Raw genomic sequence first — 18,957 nt, 5'->3', positions numbered from 1 at the left:
CAAAGTGAGAGGAATTCCGTAAATAAACAAATAACCATAAAAATAATGAACACTATGAATCTTTAAATATAACAAATAGGAAATAAAAAAAAAACAACAGCAAAAGTAAACACTTTTTCTATTCCTGTGGGAATTATTGCATACCATTATTCAGACGCATTCAACATCATCGGAAATCACATTGCAGTGAATTATCAGAGTAAAAATAATCCACTAAAAAGCAAATGTGGAACATTGTGGTGCGTGAGAGTGACAGTTCATGAGTACCCGTTCTGTTACAACAAATCAACCAAGCGTTGAAACAGCCGTGGCAACATTTTCATATTAATATTTTACAATTATTATGACCTTGAAGGGCCGCTCTTTTGGATAGGAACAAAGTGTAGTATCTGTTCTGATACAACACTTCACCTTTTCTGTCTTCGATCAGTGGAGGAGAAATCCTTCATGACCGAGACAATTTTTATTTTTGTTCCTATCCAGAGTGCCCCTTTTTTTTGGGGGGGGGGGGAACTGGATAGATAAACACAGTGTTATATTTACAATCATCTATAATATAAAATGTGTGCGTGTTTGTGTGTGTGTGTTTTTTGTGTGTTTGTATGTGTGTGAGTGTGTGTTTGTGTGTTCGTGTGTGTGTGTGTTTGTGTGTTCGTGTGTGTGTGTGTGTGTGTGTGTGTGTGCATTTTTTGTGTATGACCAGCAAAGGCTTTTGGAGGGGGGGGGGCACACTGGCCGGTCACTCTTTCTTAAAACCTTTTATATGCTAACTAGATTATAATATCTACGATTTACGAAAGAGGGTTGTGTGTATCTTTTATTTGGGGGGACTTTTACTCGCTATTTTCGCAATATTTCTCTGCGTGTTTATTTGGCTTTTCCGTATATAAGCGAAACTGAGCCTGTAACAAAATCAGCCTCCCTGGCACTTGTGCTCGGGACGTCCAGAAAGCAAGAAGGTTTGATCAATGCGGCCCAAACCCGTCATATCACACAATTGCTATTCATTTGGACACTCCCCTATTTGCAGCCAAAGTTAAGTTTCCTGTATGGCGTGATGTTTGACCTCATTAAATTCACGCACCTGTCACTGAACATTTTAATTGTTAATTTAAAACGGTTTTCATTCCTCTCCCGTCGTGGGCGGGCGGATAAGATGCCATTCCCCCCCCCCTTTCTTTTCCACCTTTGTATCAAGACTTCGGGTTCAAGCCTACCTTCCTACCAAAACTTTTTTTTTCTTTTACACCTCCAAAACACCTGGAAAACGCCGGGCACCCCTGCTGGTCTATAAAATAAATCTCACCTATCTGTTTAAATGTATGTACGTATGCTTGTATGTTTGCCTAAAACTTTCAACAGAGGCAACGAATTTTCACAAGATCAGTATTGTTTTGAAGCTCGGCCCTTCGGACGACAAATATTGAAAAATTGGCAAAAACATTAGTTCCTGGGCACTTTATTACAAGGAGGGGTCGCTTTTTTTGCCGATATTTTCGAAAGTTTTCCCCTCTTTTCGATTGACTAGCCTTAATTTAAACCTCCACCACTTCCGGTTTGACGATGGATGCAACGGCAACGACATCATGTTTTTGTTTCATGTTCTTTTCCTCCTTCACGGTATGGATTCAAGCCTGCCTGTCTTCTACAATTAAAAAAAATTTTTTTTGCTCAACACACACTACCAAGCACCCGGGCAACGTCGGGTACCCAGGCTAGTACAAAACGTTCTAAATTCCGTACAGATTCTCCAGTTTGATGGAAAGATTTGGAGTCGGGCGAGTGAGGGTCCAACATTCACTGCCAAACATCACACTTCTTATGTAGCTATCATAGATCTTACCTTTGGTAATAATATCGTGCCTCAGGGTTGTCTGGTCTGCGTGAAGACCTTCTCATTGGTTGCAGCTATTTATTACACTGCAGGATTGCAAGTTTTTAACATTTCTTCTTCTTCTTCTTCTTCTTCTTCTTCCTCCTCTCCCTGCACCTGTTTTTCTTCTTCTACCTTTTCTTTTTCCATTTCTTCTTTTTTTCTACCTCTCATTCTTCTTCTTTTTCTTCCTTTACCCCTTCTTCTACACCTTCGTTCTTTGCTGCTGCCTTAATTTGTTTGTTAAATAAGTCGAACTTTTGCATATGGCTCACGAAGATCGTGCCTCAGGATTGTCTAATCCGCATGAGGTCCTCCTCAATAGGCACAGCTAGTTGTTAAGTATACCACACTTACAGGATGGGCAACACTAGATAACGTCTCATGCCTACTCTTCATGCAAAAAAATTTAACATCAATCAAATTGCATGCAATCATATAATTTTTTTATGACCTTGAGCCAGGTCATTTTAGTCTACCACACTCCAAAGTGATTGTGTTTTATTTTCTAAAAGATAAAAAAATCATTTTACGTTTATTTATTATATTTATTTGTTAAAATTGTATTTAATTTCTAATTCCCACGTGGCTTTAATTTTAAGTTTAAAATGCACCATTTAAAAAAAAAAAATGAAAACAAGTTTTTTTAAATCTTTTGTTTTTTTTAGTTCAACAGAAAGATACCCGAGTTTGACGGAAAGATTCCTGAGTTTGAAAGAAAGATACCCGAGTTCGACAGAAAGATATCTTAGTTTGACAGAAAGATTCTCGAGTTTGACAGAAAGATTCTCGAGTTTAACAGAAAGATTCTCGAGTTTGACAGAAAGATACCCGAGTTTGACAGAAAGATACCCGAGTTTAACAGAAAGATACCCGAGTTTGACAGAAAGATTCTCGAGTTTGACAGAAAGATTCTCGAGTTTGACAGAAAGATACCCGAGTTTGACAGAAAGATTCTCGAGTTTGACAAAAAGATTCTCGAGTTTGACAGAAAGATTCACGAGTTCGATAGAAATATTCTCGAGTTTGACAGAAAGATACCCTAGTTTGACAGAAAGATACCCGAGTTTGACAAAGATTCTCGAGTTTGACAGAAAGATTCCCGAGTTCGACAGAAAGATTCTCGAGTTTGACAGAAAGATTCTCCAGTTCGACAGAAAGATACCCGAGTTTGAAAGGAAGATTCTCGAGTTTAACAGAAATATTCCCGAGTTCAACAGAAAGATTCCCGAGTTTGACTGAAAGGTACTCAAGTTTTACAATACATGCCTGAAGAAAGTCGGAGGTTATATCAAGCAAAACGCTGTGCAAATCACACTCAAGATGAGAACAGTAGTCCAAAGAATCCAAATAATACGAATAAACAATCCTCATCTCAAAAATTCGATAACATTAAAAAATGGCATCCGTAGAAAATGTAGACGAAAATCTCATGATAAGTTTATGAAAATCTTGGATACAATAAATAAATGGAAATCATTAAGACGTGGCGTGGTTCCTAAACTTAGTAGAGGACATCTTGGAGCATTTTGGATGATGGCCGCATTGACAGTTAATATGAATCTATATATCTATAAAAGTGAACGTGTCTGTGTGTCTGTCAGTTTGTGTACATTTTCCTTCGCAATAACTCTGTCAATTTTCAGTCTAAAGACTCGAAATTTGATATACAGGGTACTGAGATTTGGGAAAATCTTTGCGATCGGTTTTCGGCCAGAAATTTAGCTGTTAAGGGGTCAATGTTCAACGATTTGACCTTTGAGAACTCTACCAAACTCCTCTGACAATTTGGGGTCTAAACACTTTAAATTTTACATATAGGTTCCTTTGACATGGACCTAACTTAATAACTTGATTTGAGCCAAAAACAATAAATTTTAAGGGGTCATAATAGAAGTCAAAATTGACCGTTTTTTTTTGTTTTTTTTTTTTTTTTTGCTCAGCATACACCTTCAAACACCCGGGCAACGCCGGACACCCATGCTAGTAGAATATAAAGGTTATTTTCTAGGTGTTTGGGTAAAGAAGTTAATTGAATAATAGCCCCAAATCAATGTTCATAGAGAGAATATATGCATATTTGAGTAGTTGGCAGTGTGGCATTGTGTATGTGTGTTGGTTTACCTTTGTTCATGCGTGCATGTATGGATATTCATGAGTTGACGAAGTTGGTATGTGAGCCATTAGTTTATTTTTTTCTTGCTAACCTGGGTACGGAGGGGCACAGACTGGTTTGTAAAGAATGCATTCTTGGATTCCTTTCCGGCTGCTGAAGTCTGTCTAGTCTTGTTTATAGAAGTTTCCAACTTGTTACTTTCACATGTACGTGTTACTTTTTGGGGTTTGGAAAGATTTCTAATGGTTGAAAATACTTTTGAGTTCACACGTCCATGTGAAAACTTCTTTTGGGTGAGGAGGAAAGCGAATTTCAATGAAGCGGAACACACCGCCGACGACCATTCTAGTTTGTGTTTTTAGAGGTCATCGAGGCTGCTGAAAACGAATGTGGCATTTAAACGTGTAGTGTCGTCAATTTATGATTTGCATGATATTAAGATTAAGTTTTCACGGGCCGTTTACAAAAACATATTTTTATATTTTTCGTCCTTTTTTTCGGAGGTGGGTATTTAATTATAGAACTTGTATATTTAAAGAAAATATATCTACGAGGATCTTTCCAAAAATGAAGCCCCCCCTCTTTTTTTTGTAATTCAAAAAGTTTAAGAGGTGGGAGCGATACCATTAAAACGAGCAACCGTTTGCACTCCAGAATTTATTTTTCTACATAGTCACCAGCATTCTCAATGCACTTTAGCTAGTGATAAATGATGGCTGTGCAATGACGCCTTCAGTGTAGTTGTTCCAAAAGTAAAGCCTCCTATTTTTTTTTGACTCAAAAAAAATTGAAGAGAAACGATTGACTTTTTGTGCTCCAGAATTTATTTTTTCTACATAGTCACCACTATTTTCGATGCATATTTGTCAGGAATTTAATGACACATTTCTACTTCTGAAGCACGTCCATGACAGGGGTTGTTTTCTTAGAGTCTCACACCGTCAATATCTGCAACAGAAAGATGAAACAATGCAATTTGCAACCCATTCTGATCTATTTGGGCGGAATAAAAAATATGACACTATTGGTGTCATGAATGCATGCAGCGAGGTGCATATTGTGGTGAGGGGGGTGTTTGACTGGACGGGATAGAGGAAGAGAGGGCAGAAGAGGGGGTGTTGTTGTCTGATTGGGACAAAAGAGAAATGTCTATGGGATTTGTCAGAAAGAGAAAAAAAAAATAATAATTGTTTTTATCTCATTGTCGTTATATATCTGTTAACATGAAAGGTTGTTTTTAAAACCTCTGTTGAGGGGTATGAAGAGATCCAGAGATCCTTAGCTGATTAAGGCTGACAACTTAGAATGGGGGTCAAGGGTAAGGGTCGCCGCCAAGCATTGTTCGACCTGGAATGACTAATCACTCCTAATTTGATAATAAGTAAAAACCTCTGTGTAGGTGAGGGTTGGAGTTTGGTGGGGATAGGCTCTAAGAGGAAGAAAGGAAGGGTGTTTGTAACCATTTCTCTGAAGGAGAGGTAGGGAAAAGAGGTTGGATTTAGAAAAAGGAATTCTAAACGGAGAAGAGTTGTAGCCAGCAAACTGTATGGCTGGGCTGGTCAAGCGCTCCCGATTTGGGAGCCCTCAGGGCCTAATGTTATGATGTTAACTAGCCTGTGTTAATGGGAAATCTGTGACTTTACTGGTTTGGTTTTACATCGTTTCACTGCTATAGTCAGTCACCTCAATTTAGACAGTAGCTGTTATGAAGTAATAAAATTAATAAATAGTTTGTAATTATTATAAACCGGAGTTCTGTTTGTTTGTGGTGAGGACTCTTCATTTTGCAGCAAGCAGCAAGGACCAGCGGAGTGATTGGTGTACCTGGAGACTACCTACACAGGGTAGGAGACGATTCGATTGAGAGGCAAAGCGCCCCACCATGAAAACACAGTGGGTGAAGACGATCAACAGGCCAACTTCTGATGGGACAATGTACGATTGAAAGAACACCTGTCATATCGGGTGGAATCCAACGAGGTTAAGGACACCCGGTGTGGTTGGTGCAGTATCGGTCATCGTTATAAAAATAGGAAGCATCACTTTTGGAACGCTCCTCATGTATTTAAAAATAGATAAGGACTGCCAGGCAGCATCGAAAATCTTGTCAAAGGGAATATCTATAATATAATCTCACCTGTCTGTTTAAATGTATGTGTGTATGAATGTATGTATGTATGTATGTATGTTTGCCTAAAACTTCCGACAATGGTGACGGATTTTCACGAGATTGGTATCATTTTGAAGCTCGATGTCTCGGACGACAAATATCGAAAAATTGGCCCAAAACAATTATTCTTTCACCCTCAACTGGGCAGTTTTCTACAAGGAGGGGTCGATTTTTTGTGAGCCATTTTTGCAAGTCATCGTATCAGTTGGATTGACTTTACCTAATTTTAACATTCTGAACTTCCAGTTGTGTCATGGAGTAGCGGTAAGACGTCAGATTTTCTTTCACTTTCTTTTCCGCCTTCGCGTCACGGGTTTGAGGCTGCCTGCCTGTCTGCATGCTATCACTTTTATTTGTTTCACGTTCTTTTCCTCCTTCGCTGTTTGGCTGCCTGCCTAGTATCACTTTTTTTTTTTTTTTTGCTCAACACACACCTCCAAACACCTGTGCAACGCTGGGCACCCAGACTAGTAAACAATAGATAGATAGATAGATAGATAGATAGATGAATAGAGAGAGAGTCGGCAACAGTGGTAACACTCTGCTGATTAGTAATGAGAGTAGTAATGTTATTAGTTTTGTTTAATTGAATAAATGGCAATTCTTACGCGATATGACGCCTGTAGATCCGACTCGCAGATTTATGCACAGTAAATTTGGATTTACTCTTCCCTGTTTTCATGTTTGGACTTGAATCGTTTCCATTTTCCGTGTTCGAGTTCGCAGATGATTCCTCTGCAATGGAAATACATTTCTTGGTAAATTTGTAGATTGACACTCTTAGCTATCACCCCTGCCCCATCCAAAAATAAATAAATAAATAAAATGAGATTATATTTTTTTTTTAGGCGATTACATGTAAACACTTAGAAAACTTGGAAAAAAAGTAGGAAAAAAACAAAACAAAAACAAAACAAAAATTATATATTTTAAAAATTTAGAGTGGGGGAATCAGTTTTCTATAAAAACAGTTAACATAAAATAATCCCTCACTTCTAGGCCATTGTAACATTTTAGGGCACTCACACGTGCAGGCACAAACAGTAGAACATTCGAATATCTATGTATCTCATATAGAGCTCAAGTGTTAGCCCCAGGTCGTGGGCCCCTTGATTTCTGAGTACTTCGACAAAGAATAATTAAACAAAAGAGAGAACACACACACACACACACACACACACAGAACTACTAAAAACCAATAAAACAATAAATGAAACTATAATGAGTTTGATCAAAGCATCTGAAACAAGTGTCACATTTAAACATCTAATATTAAAAATAGAAATATATATATTTTTTAATGTTAATGTCTTCCTTTTATAAAGTTAGTATAAAATAATCCTTAATGTCTGGGTCATTGTAAAATTTTAGGGGACACACACACACACACACACACACACACACACACACACACACACACACACACACACACACACACACACACACCCCTTCACTAAAAAGCCAATAAAATTAATGAGTTTGATGAAAACATCTGAAACAAGTGTCACATTTGAGCATCTAATATTAAAAATACAAATAAATTTTTAGAAAAAGTATATCATATCATATAAATAAAATAAAGATTTTGTCAGTCTCTCCTTCCAAATTTTTCTGCAATCACAATTTTTTAAGTGTAAATACTAGTGTTGGGACGATTAATGAGAATCAAAATCAAGAATCGAAAAAATTGGAACTTTTGGGGTATCAGAATCGTAAACAAATTTGTGCATATTTTCCGATGCCAAAAAACGATTCTTTTCATAGATTTTATTTATTTGTTTTTGTTTAAAACTTAATTTTCCATGATTCGTATTAATGATGAAATGATGAATATTTATTGATTTTAAACCATCAGTAAAACTAAAATCTATACATTGTCTCGATCTCCATGAGTGTATTTCTACATTTAGGAAATTATATTTACATATTTCGTGTAACTCTCCACCAAAAACAACTCTATAGTTAGAAATTTTTTAAAAATCCGAATCGGAATTGGTAATGGTATCAGAATTGGAAAAAATATTGAAATCGTCCCATCATTATTGAATACATTGTGGAATCCGTCTGATTTCGAAATATCAGACATCTTTGCATTAATAGTAAATAATAAATTCCTAATAAATGAAATGGAAGCCCTTCTTTTTTTTTTATAAGGTGGTCACCACTTATCAAGGCCCGGAAGCCACTCATGGATAAGGGTTATTGTAAGTACAGTATGTTAGTGTGGATATTTTAGAGTGTCTACTTAAGGGGGCGGTTCATTAGGAACTTGTTTACGTTGGACTTGAAGACATCCAAGTCAGAAGGGAAGCAGGCAGATGGAACAGAGTTCCACAGGCGTGCAGTTCTAAGAAAGAAGCTTTGTTCATGGAATCTACGTTTTGATTTAGGCATAGATAAAGAGTGGGGAAAGTTTTTGACAGTGGATTCAGCTAGACGGGTGTTTTTTGTAAAAGATTGGCGAGGGGGAACCAGAGATTGGAGTTCAGACTAGCACCTGCCATGGAAATAACGATAAAACAAAGATAGACTTGCAACGTCTCTTCTGTGGGAGAGAGGTTGCAGGGAAGAGAAAAGGACATACCTCACTAAGCCACGAAGTCTATTTTGTACTCTGTCAAGGCAGGATAGGCTGTTTTTAGCAGCTCCTGCCCAGATATGGCAGCAGTATTCCATCTTTGGACGTACTTGGCTTTTATATAGATAGAGAATTGCATCAGTAGTGAGATATCTTCTGGAGTGGTAGAAGGATCCCACCATCTTTCCAGCGACCTTGGCAACAGACTTGATGTACGTGTTCCATTTCAGATCAGGAGTGAAGGTCAAGCCCAGAAGCTTGTCAAAACATGGGGCTTCTCCTAGATGAGAGCCATCCATTACAATTGATGCCAGATGGAGTTTGGTTTTAGATGCATTAAAAGTAACCAGCCACGTTTTCCCCCACTGAACCACTCGTTCGAGATCAGAGGAGAGAGAATCAGAGAGAGCTTTGTCATTTACAGCCTTTGATGTGTTGCTGTAGATGGTCGTGTCATCAACATAGATGTCAACGAATGATTTAAGTATGTGTTTAGGGAGATCATTGATGTAGATCAGGAAGAGAGTTGGGCCCAGGATGGACCCTTGAGGGACTCCAGCAATAATACTGCAGGCCTCTGATTTTTGTCCATCAACCACTACTCTTATGAGCCTATCAGAGAGAAATGATTTAATGATAGAGAGAATATTTCCAGTTATACCGTAGCTGGAGATCTTGTGAAGTAGGCCTTTATGCCATACCTTGTCGAAGGCCTTTGATATGTCAAGAGCAATTGCCCTGCAAAGGAAGCCTTTGTCAAGAGATTCACTAATCCTATGAGATATAACCGTTAGCACATCTGCGGTAGATCTTGCAGAATGGAAACCATATTGTGTGTCACTAAGAAGGTTATTTCTGCTGAGGTGGTTGACTATTTCTCTATTTAATATGGATTAAAGCCTAGAAGTCTCCGTTCAGTGTTGAAAGACAATGGATAATCGTTGTAAAGGTAGCTGCACGTATAATTATGAGGCAAGGGTTGGGTTGTGCAATTTATATTCAATATACATCTGTATAAATATACATACTTATGCATCCATGCATAGTTATATATCGTTTTACTAGCGGCTGCACCGCGTCGGCACACAGAACGCTGAGTCAAACACAAAATCGAGTACACTCAACATCAAGTACACTCAACATCAAGTACACTCAACATCAAGTACATTCAACATCGTCTTACCATCAACGCTTACCCTGTGAACTCAGAGTATGGAAAATTCCCATATGCACAAAACAAAATCAATGAAAAAACAAAAATACCCTAACTAAGGGTAAGGATAATGAGTAAACATTGGATAAAATGATGGTTAAAATTATTACTTGCCAGGATTCGAACCTGGAATCTTCTGATCCGTAGTCAGACGCATTATCCTATTGCACCACAAGTCCTGTCCGTATGCTGAAAGATGTTACCGTGATTGTATACAGACAGTGCTAAATTCTGTTGACATGGGCAGGTAATTGTTTTTGACAATTTCACAAAACAGCCCCCAAACCCTTATTTCAGACTTTTTGTGTCACAAACCATATATACATAAGGACAATCTAGGGACACACACCTTTCAGGGAAAAATAAAGAATTGATATATAATAATAAATGTTAACAAAAAGAATGGAGTTGTACTCACCGCCCAGGCGAGTCCTAGTGTATGGGATGAATGCAAAGAAGAGGGAGAGAGAGAAACAAGGTTATCACGCACCCGTACACACACAATATGGTAACTAAAAAGAGGCAAGATTATATACAATTAAAAACGCTGAATGAACTTACTCAATGCTTAATATTAAAGTCTTAATGTAACAGAAAAGATGAATAAAAATATACAATAAAATTGTTACAAACATACCATGCAGACAGGGATGAACGACTAATGAAGGTGAGTTAGGAAGAGGAGGAGGCAGGGAAAAAGGGATGAGGCAGAAGGCTTAGCTTACGATACACAAACACATGCAAACATACATTTTTTTCTTGTTTTGGGTTTTGTATTTTTTTTTTTGCTTTTCCTTTTGAATTTTTTTATCTTTTCATTTTTTTAAAAAGTTTTTAGCGTCGTGCTATTCGTATCTAAAAAAAATCATGGTATCTTAGGACATAAATATAGGGTGGAATGATAAATTTGTCGCCCTAGAACTGCACGCCTGTGGAATGCTGTTCCGCTTGCCTGTTTCCCTCCTGGATGTCTTCAAGTCCAACACAAACAAATTCCTGATGAACCGCCCCCCCCTAAGTAATGACACTTTACCAATTCTCCAATACTATTACTACACTATCCCTTTGATTACTGTACACACAATAACCCTTATCCCCGAGTGGCCATTGGGCCTTGATAAGTGATGAATTCCATGTAAAAAAAAAAAAACAACACTGCAGCTTTATTTTAAAACTTTTATCGAAAAACTCAATTCAGGTAACTTAATTATGTAGTAGAGCTGACATCTATTCAATGTAGGCGCCTTCAGCCTCAAGTACCGCTTCAATATGGGTTCAGAATCGGGAGCATGCCTTTTCCACAAGTGCTGGTAGGAGCTTGGTGAATACTCGGCGGCTGGTGGCAATCAGGCTGGCTTTGGAGTTGTGGGAGATCATATTGGAGATGTTCTTGAAGTATGATCAAACAACGTAATCCAGGTTGTGGGAGGGTTAGGGTTAGGGTTAGGGTTAGGGTTAGGGTTCAGGTTGTGGGAGGGATAGGGTGCCAGTGAAGTAAGAGTACAAAGTCATAGCACTCCTTCTGAAGCCAAGCCTGGATCTTTTTGGACTTGTGGGCTGGCGCCAAGTCCTGCTGCCACACCCACTGTCTGCCAGCGGCCACCTGATTGCACCAGGGGATCACCACTCTCTTCAGCATATCCAGGTACACTTTGGTGTTGACTTTCATGCTGACTTCGAAGATGTGAGGTGGCATGAAGTGACCCTCACTTAAAATCACACCAAAGACCATAACTGTGGCTGGAAACTTTGTTTTCATCACCCTGAGCACGTCCTTGTTATTCGTGGCAATCAAGCGATGCATCTTGAGGGTGCTGGCAATGGTCCTGTTGTCATAAATTGGATCGGTCAGGAGAGTAAGGAGGATGTGGGAGGATTTCATAACCACATGCCCATACTTCTGATCTGGCGACATGCAAGTTGTGGACTGGAGCGTTGTCCTGCAGGAGGAGGGTACCTTTGCCCCGCCTCTTGATTTTGATAGCTTCCCTTAATTTCCTCAAAAGTGAAGCATAATAGGCTCTTGTAATTTTGGTACGCTTTGCCAGGAAATCTGTCATCACTACTCCGTCCTGGTACCAGAAGACTGTGAGCATGACCATGCCAGCGGAGGGCTGCACTCTTGCCTTCTTTGGTGGTGAGTCCAAGTGCTTCCACTGCATTCACTGGGCTTTGGTCTCTGGATCATAGTGATGGACCCAGGTTTCATCCTGTGTAATCAGTTTTTTGAAAGACTCATCTTCTTGGCATGTCCCCAAATTCATCCTCAAGCACTCGATGTGTTCTCGCTTCTGGAATGGTGTGAGCAACCTGGGAATCCATCTGGCAGATACCTTATGCATATGCAAATGGTCATGAATGATAGTTTCCACAGACCCTGTACTAATCTTGACATCTTGGGCTATTTGGCGAATAGTAATGCACCAATCTTCCAAAATGGCAGCCTCAACTTGACAGACAGGTGCCTCATCAATGGCAAAAGGGAACGAGCAGGTCTGGGAGCTGTTTCTACAGACCTCCAGTTATGTTTGAATTCACGATGCCAGCGTTTTACAGTCATATGATGGGGTATTATCACCATAAGTTTCTTTCATTTCATCAAAAGTCTCCTGTAGTGTGCGTACTTTCAAATACAAAAACCGGATCACTGCTCGACATTCAACAGGCTCCATTTCACACCTGACTCAGTTCAAACACCTGTAAAACAGAAACCACAATTAGTTCAGAGCTGTAATTTGCCACATAACCCGTAGAGATATAAATCATTGCACATGCAAAATTTAGGCTAGATCAGATCACTGGGAGTGGGTCAGGGGCATTACTTATTGCACGCCCCTCGTATAGTGGTGCATCTCCAATCTCGCTTGTTGAACATTGTGTCACTTTCAGACATAATAAAAGGCTCCTGGGGATTGCTCTTGGGATTTTTACACAACTGGCCAACTAGTAGATGGCTTGCAACAATAGAAGAAAGCCGGTTTTCATCAAATGGAAATGGAATCATTTCATCTTTTCTAAAGCGATAATTTTATTGTTCCACCCTGTATAGATACAATGTATCGTATTTAAAAAAAAAATTGTATCTTAGTGCTTTCGTGTTTCCGGGTATTACTGCATTTGGTTGAGACACCATTTCGTCATAGTTCTCTGCAAAAGGGAGCATTGTGCTTGTCCAGAGCTCTACATTGCGAGTGAAAAAGTCGCATTTGTGAGTGATTTTTCAAAATGACGACTAGAAATAATGATGCGCTTATCTTTTGGCGATTGTATTTCTTTCACTGACAATCTTCCAAAGCTTCCTACAGAGTGAAAAATATCTTTTTAACTTATTTTTTCATATAAAACGAACAAAGTTAAATTATTTAAGCAATAAAAAGTTTGATAGAACAATATATCTTTTCTTTTAACGAAGGCTGTTTAAAAATATCTGAAGAAATTAGAATGTTTATACCTTCAAAAATCAACATAAAATTTGTTGTATATTTAGAATTACACTTATTCAAGAATTCTGGCGAAAGAACTGACCCATTAAATTATCGCCCCATTAGCCTCCTCCCACTTTTTGCCAAAATATTTGAGACCTTAATTAACCATGCTCTAGTCCAGCACCTTACAGATGCTAAACTTCTGACCGACCGTCAATATGGATTTAGACAAGCCCGTTCCACGGCAGACATCCTCACTGTAATCTCTGAACGCATATACCATTCACTGGACAAAGCGGGAGAGGGCAGAGCAGTAGCTCTAGATATATCTAAGGCTTTTGACAGGGTGTGGCATGAGGGTCTCCTCAGGAAGATTAGATCTTACGGTATCACTGGTAGAATACTTAACGTAATTAAATCCTTCTTAGATAAGAGAAAAATCCAGGTTGTCCTCGACGGTCGTACATCTAAACAATATGATATAAATGCGGGAGTGCCCCAGGGATCTATCCTGGGACCTCTGCTGTTCCTGATATTCATAAATGACCTCCCCGACAAGATTGCCTCTGAGATGGGGATATATGCTGATGACACCACACTCTATAGCAGGCACGACAGGAAAACAAACGAACATATATCTAAAGTAATGGCAGAAACACTAGAGGATGACCTCCAATCAGTAGTGGAATGGGGACAAAAATGGATGGTAACGTTCAATGCCACCAAGACAAAACTGGTTTCATTCAATAATTACAAGAAACCTTCTCTACCACCTATAGCAATGGCCAACGACTCTTTATCTGAGAGTACGTCTCTCAAGCTCCTTGGCCTAACGTTCACTGGAAACATGAGTTGGAACAGTTACATCGAGGGCATTGCCAGGGCCGCTGCAAGGAAGGTGGGCTCTCTCTACCGTGCTAGAAAACTTTTAACACCCGAAAGTATCCTGTACCTCTATAAGGCCACTATTCGCCCATGTATGGAGTATTGCTGTCATATTTGGGCCGGTGCATCGGCTACTTGTCTCTCGCTCCTTGACAGGGTTCAAAAGAGAGTCGCAAATCTGATAGGCCCTAAACTGGCATCAAAACTTCAGCCTCTGTCCCATCGTCGAAACGTTGCATCCCTCTGCCTGTTCTACAAGTATTATAATGGTGAATGCTCTGAAGAACTGCAAGCACTTGTGCCCCCACGACGTGAACACCCTCGACAGACTCGACAAGCTGCAAAATCCCACCCCCACACTGTAAAGATCCCTAGATGTAAAAGATCCTTCTACTCCAGTAGTTTCTTCCCCAGAACTGCTAGACTTTGGAATTCCATTCCGGGTCACTGCTTCCCCAACTGTACTGACATGCATAAGTTCAAGTGCAACGTGAACCAACATCTCGCTGCCCTAATCCCTACATAGTACCCCAGTAGATGTTTCCCCTGATAGTAGCCCCCTACACCAAAGTGGCAATGTGCCTTGTTTGGGGTGAAAATGTAATAAAAAAAAAAAAAAAAAAAAAAAAATACAGAAAAATTTTTATGATGTACATACTCGTTACAGAACGAAGATGTCATATTCTAAAAATCATATGGGTTTGGCGAGTAACTTTTCTATTTGGGTAGTAAACGAAAATATTTAGTTGTCAAAGATCAACTAAAGTTAAGTTTGTCTGTAGAGCCCTGCTGTCCATTGGCGAGAAAACATAAGCGATAATAAAAAAATATATATAAATGAATGGTTAACTATTATCAATAGCATTGGAAATTATTTCAATATTCTTTTTAAATTTTCTTTCAACTACATATTGTAAGCAGTTCTTTTAAAATTATAAAACCCTCAGCACAGAGGAAATATTTGTGATCACAGCATGCACATATATTTGTTAGTTTCTTTCATATGGAATTTTTAATATTAAATGAAAATATTTCAGAGTTCCTTGCAATTTTCCAACAGTAAAAAGCAATTCATTATGTGCATAGATTTAGGTAATTGAAATGCATTCTGGTGGATTTAATTTAATTTCTATTGCGTTTTTTTTTTTTATTTCAGTAAATATTAACCCATAATTTTAAAAAAAGTAACAACCGTTGAAGCAAGGATTGAACCAGACACCTTTAGATCTTCAGTCATATGCTCGCCTAATTAAGCTATTTAAGCTGCCAGGGTTAGTGCTGTTCAATGGATGTTTATATAGAAAGAGATGAGAATATAGGAAAACGTATGGAATCAATGTTCCGAATTCAAGTTCTATCAGGTCTTCTACATCACTTTTATTAATACCCTTTGGAAAGGTACGAAGCTTGAGGTATTTGAGAATAAAAGTTTGGAAAAAATAGTAAACATTTAAAATAAAGGACTTTAAAAATGATAACAATTGAAAGTGCACGCCATTTTGAGTTTCAGAACAGTTTCAGATGGTTTGCTGTTACACACAAGTCCTGGTAGGTGACTTGTTTGTAGTAGACAGTTCCACAGAACAAAATATTCTTACCGTGTCGAAACCTGGGAAAGAACATGTGAAATTGCTCCAGAAAAGGTTTAATATTTATGAAGCAATTCTGGTTCCTGATTGGTTTGTAGCAGAACGTTAATTAATTTGATTCGTCAGTTCTTAGCAGCATCGTTTATAAATAGAATCGTCCGACTGTGTGGGATCATACCCCATTATCATTCCAAAATATTGCAACAATCTATATATTAATACGGTAATTCGCTTCGACTGTTATCATCTTGACCATCCCTTAGATTGAAAATAGAATATTCGAATATCCAATGCTCATCCCCCCCCCCAAAAAAAAACGGACGTCACTAACAAGTTAAACTCTACCCACATTCTGATTGGATGAGGAAAACGCATGCCATATTTTCATTGGATAAAAGCAATGGCTATTTTAGCTTTCAGTTCAAACATAATTTTTCATAAAAATAATCACCACAGACAAATATTTCTTCTGTGCTGAGGGTTTTATAATTTTAAAAGAACTGCTTACAATATGTAGTTGAAAGAAAATTTAAAAAGAATATTGAAATAATTTCCAATGCTATTGATAATAGTTAACCATTCATTTATATATTTTTTTTATTATCGCTTATGTTTTCTCGCCAATGGACAACAGGGCTCTACGGACGTCAAATTTACAGATAAAATATTGTGTTACAATTTTTATGTATATGTTAACATTTATTTATATAAACTTTATTTTAAGCTTTAAAGTTTTATGTAAACAAATAAATTCCTTTATACACCCTCGCAATACAGATGGACTATTTTCGCTAATTAAGAATTATCTTGTAAATAATAAAATGTGCAAACGTGCCTATTCGTCTAGCTAACCTACTTGCTAGCTAATCGTAAGGCCCCATTCTGTTAAATATGCATAGAGATCGTTGGCTTTTGAGACTTTACACTGAAGTAAAATGGAAAAAAAAAAAATTCAAATAAATTCAAGAGATATTTTTTTTAAATCCATTTCATCATGAATTAATAATTAAAACTCGTCCTTTTTTTTATTCGGCATGAAAAAAGATGAATCTTGAGATTTTAATTCCTTTCAAACATATAAACATGAAATTATTAAAGAATTATGTTTATCATCGTTATGGTTGTAATTAGTAATTTTATTTAATAGCATCTTGGCAAATTCGCTATCATATCATTAAGACATTACGTTTTACAGACCCATTTACATTTTGTTAATGGAAATCACTAGAGACAAAGCATGAAGTCATCTGATGCAAGAAGCTAACAAGAACAAAAGATGATCATCACAAAAACAGGAGATACCTATTGACCTTAGTCTTGAAAAGACCAAGGCTGTAGTTAGGAGGAGGACAGTGAGCAGGAATAGAGTTCCATAACCTTGCAGTTCTCGGAAGGAATCTACTGGACTAGGAAGCTGTATTACAACAAGGTATCAAAACAGTGGACTGATGGCGACCAGTAGACCAACAAGTCAAACAAGCTGGAACAAAGGAAGCAAGGAATAGATGAGAGAATTCTGAAGAGCACCTGCCATAATCTATATAAGCCAAACGGCCGCACACGTGTTTTGTATGTCCAGCAAAGGCTTTTTTTTTCGCTGGGGTTCTCGGGGAGGGAAGGGGGGATACTATATTTTGGAACTTTTTATATACTCCCTAGATTGTAATATCTATGATTTACGAAGGGTCGTCATCTTTAAATTTATTTTCAGCGAGTTTAAAAAAAAAAAAAAAAAAAAAATGAAGATTAAAGCGATTTATCAGGGCCATTACCTGTGGATGAATCTTGGGTTGGTTCAATCACTTCTGGAATTTTTTGACTCCTAAAATGAAAATATTTTTTTTTGTAGGCCGATGTGAATAAAATATTAAATGACAAACCAAACAAACAAAAAACACAAAAACAAATAAAATAAAATAAAATAAAATTAAAACAAATTATACAACAAATGATTTAATCAAACACATTAAAATTTAATTATATAATTTTAAAGAGTCAAAACTGATAGTAATATTTGCTATCTCAGAATTTGTTATCTTTACTTTGACTTAGCCGAATATGAGTCAATAAGAGACAACGGTCGAGTTTTTTTAGATGTTCAATAATTTCAGGCTTCAAAGATAGTATTAAAAAAAGCTCATACTACTATTAACCCTAAGTTCGAGGGGTAAGCTTTTTTTTAACTAAATTCGAAATTAATAAACATCTCCATTTTAAAAAAATCGACCACCATCTTTGATTGACTTGTATTCGGCTAAGTTAAAGTAATGATAACAAATTCTTTGTTTGTTGAGTTTAGTAAGATTTCACATTGCAAATCCATCTAATAATGGATATTTCATTGCGATGCAGTCGAGCAGAAGAGAATGCTGTGTGGAGAGATGATAGTTGGTATTTAAGAGTGGCTCTATTTTAAATTTGCTATATAATCAAAAGAATGAAATAGTTGACTAGTGGATAAATGAATCAAAATGCATTATGGTGGAGTTTAATTTAATAAAATTAATGTGGTGGTCGGATGCTCACGGACCTGTTTCCTTTTCCATGGATTGCATGTAATTTCTGTTTGCTGGTAGGGATGCTGTATATAATGTACAATGATGATGGTGGTGTTGATGATGACGATGGTAGTGATAGTGGTGTGGTGGTGATGATGGTGGTGGTGGTGGTGGTAATGGTCATTATGATGATGACGGTGATGGTGATAATTATGATGATGATAATGATAGCAACGATCATACTGGTGATGAAGATGACAATGGTGGTAGTGGTGCTGGTGATGGTGATGGTAGTGGTAGGGATGGTGGTGGTGATAGTTATGGTGATGGTAATGATGATGATTATGATGATGCTGACAATGGTGGTGGTGGTGATGGTGGTGGTGGTAATGATGGTGATTATGATGATAATGATTATGATGATAATGACGATGGTGGTAGTGATGGTGGTGGTAGTGATGGTGCTGATGATGATAGCGGCCATGATGGTGATGGCGATTATGATGGTGATGATGGTTGTGATAATGGTGGTGGTGATGGTGATGATGATGATATATTTAACAAAAAACATAAATTGATCAAATAGTTTTATTTTTAAATAAGAAAATCA

The 18,957-nt window shown here is 37.7% G+C and overlaps 1 protein-coding gene across 2 annotated transcripts in view; it reads right to left on the bottom strand.

Annotated features, from left to right (window-relative positions):
* LOC145247958 (coiled-coil domain-containing protein 180-like) overlaps positions 1-18,957 on the bottom strand; it is a 314,311-nt gene that overhangs the window by 52,817 nt on the left and 242,537 nt on the right. For both annotated transcript variants that reach the window (XM_080109604.1, XM_080109605.1), the window contains 2 exons: positions 17,622-17,671; positions 6,768-6,894 (listed from right to left, as the gene is read on the bottom strand). In XM_080109604.1, coding sequence (XP_079965730.1) covers positions 6,768-6,894; positions 17,622-17,671 — 177 coding nt within the window. The remainder of the gene's footprint in view (positions 1-6,767; positions 6,895-17,621; positions 17,672-18,957) is intronic.

This window comes from Euprymna scolopes, chromosome 26, assembly GCF_053919585.1.
Source record: "Euprymna scolopes isolate OS-2025 chromosome 26, ASM5391958v1, whole genome shotgun sequence".
Classification (NCBI taxonomy): Eukaryota; Metazoa; Mollusca; class Cephalopoda; order Sepiida; family Sepiolidae; genus Euprymna; species Euprymna scolopes.
Note: the sequence above shows the minus strand (reverse complement) of the source record. Positions and strands in the feature narration are given on the sequence as shown.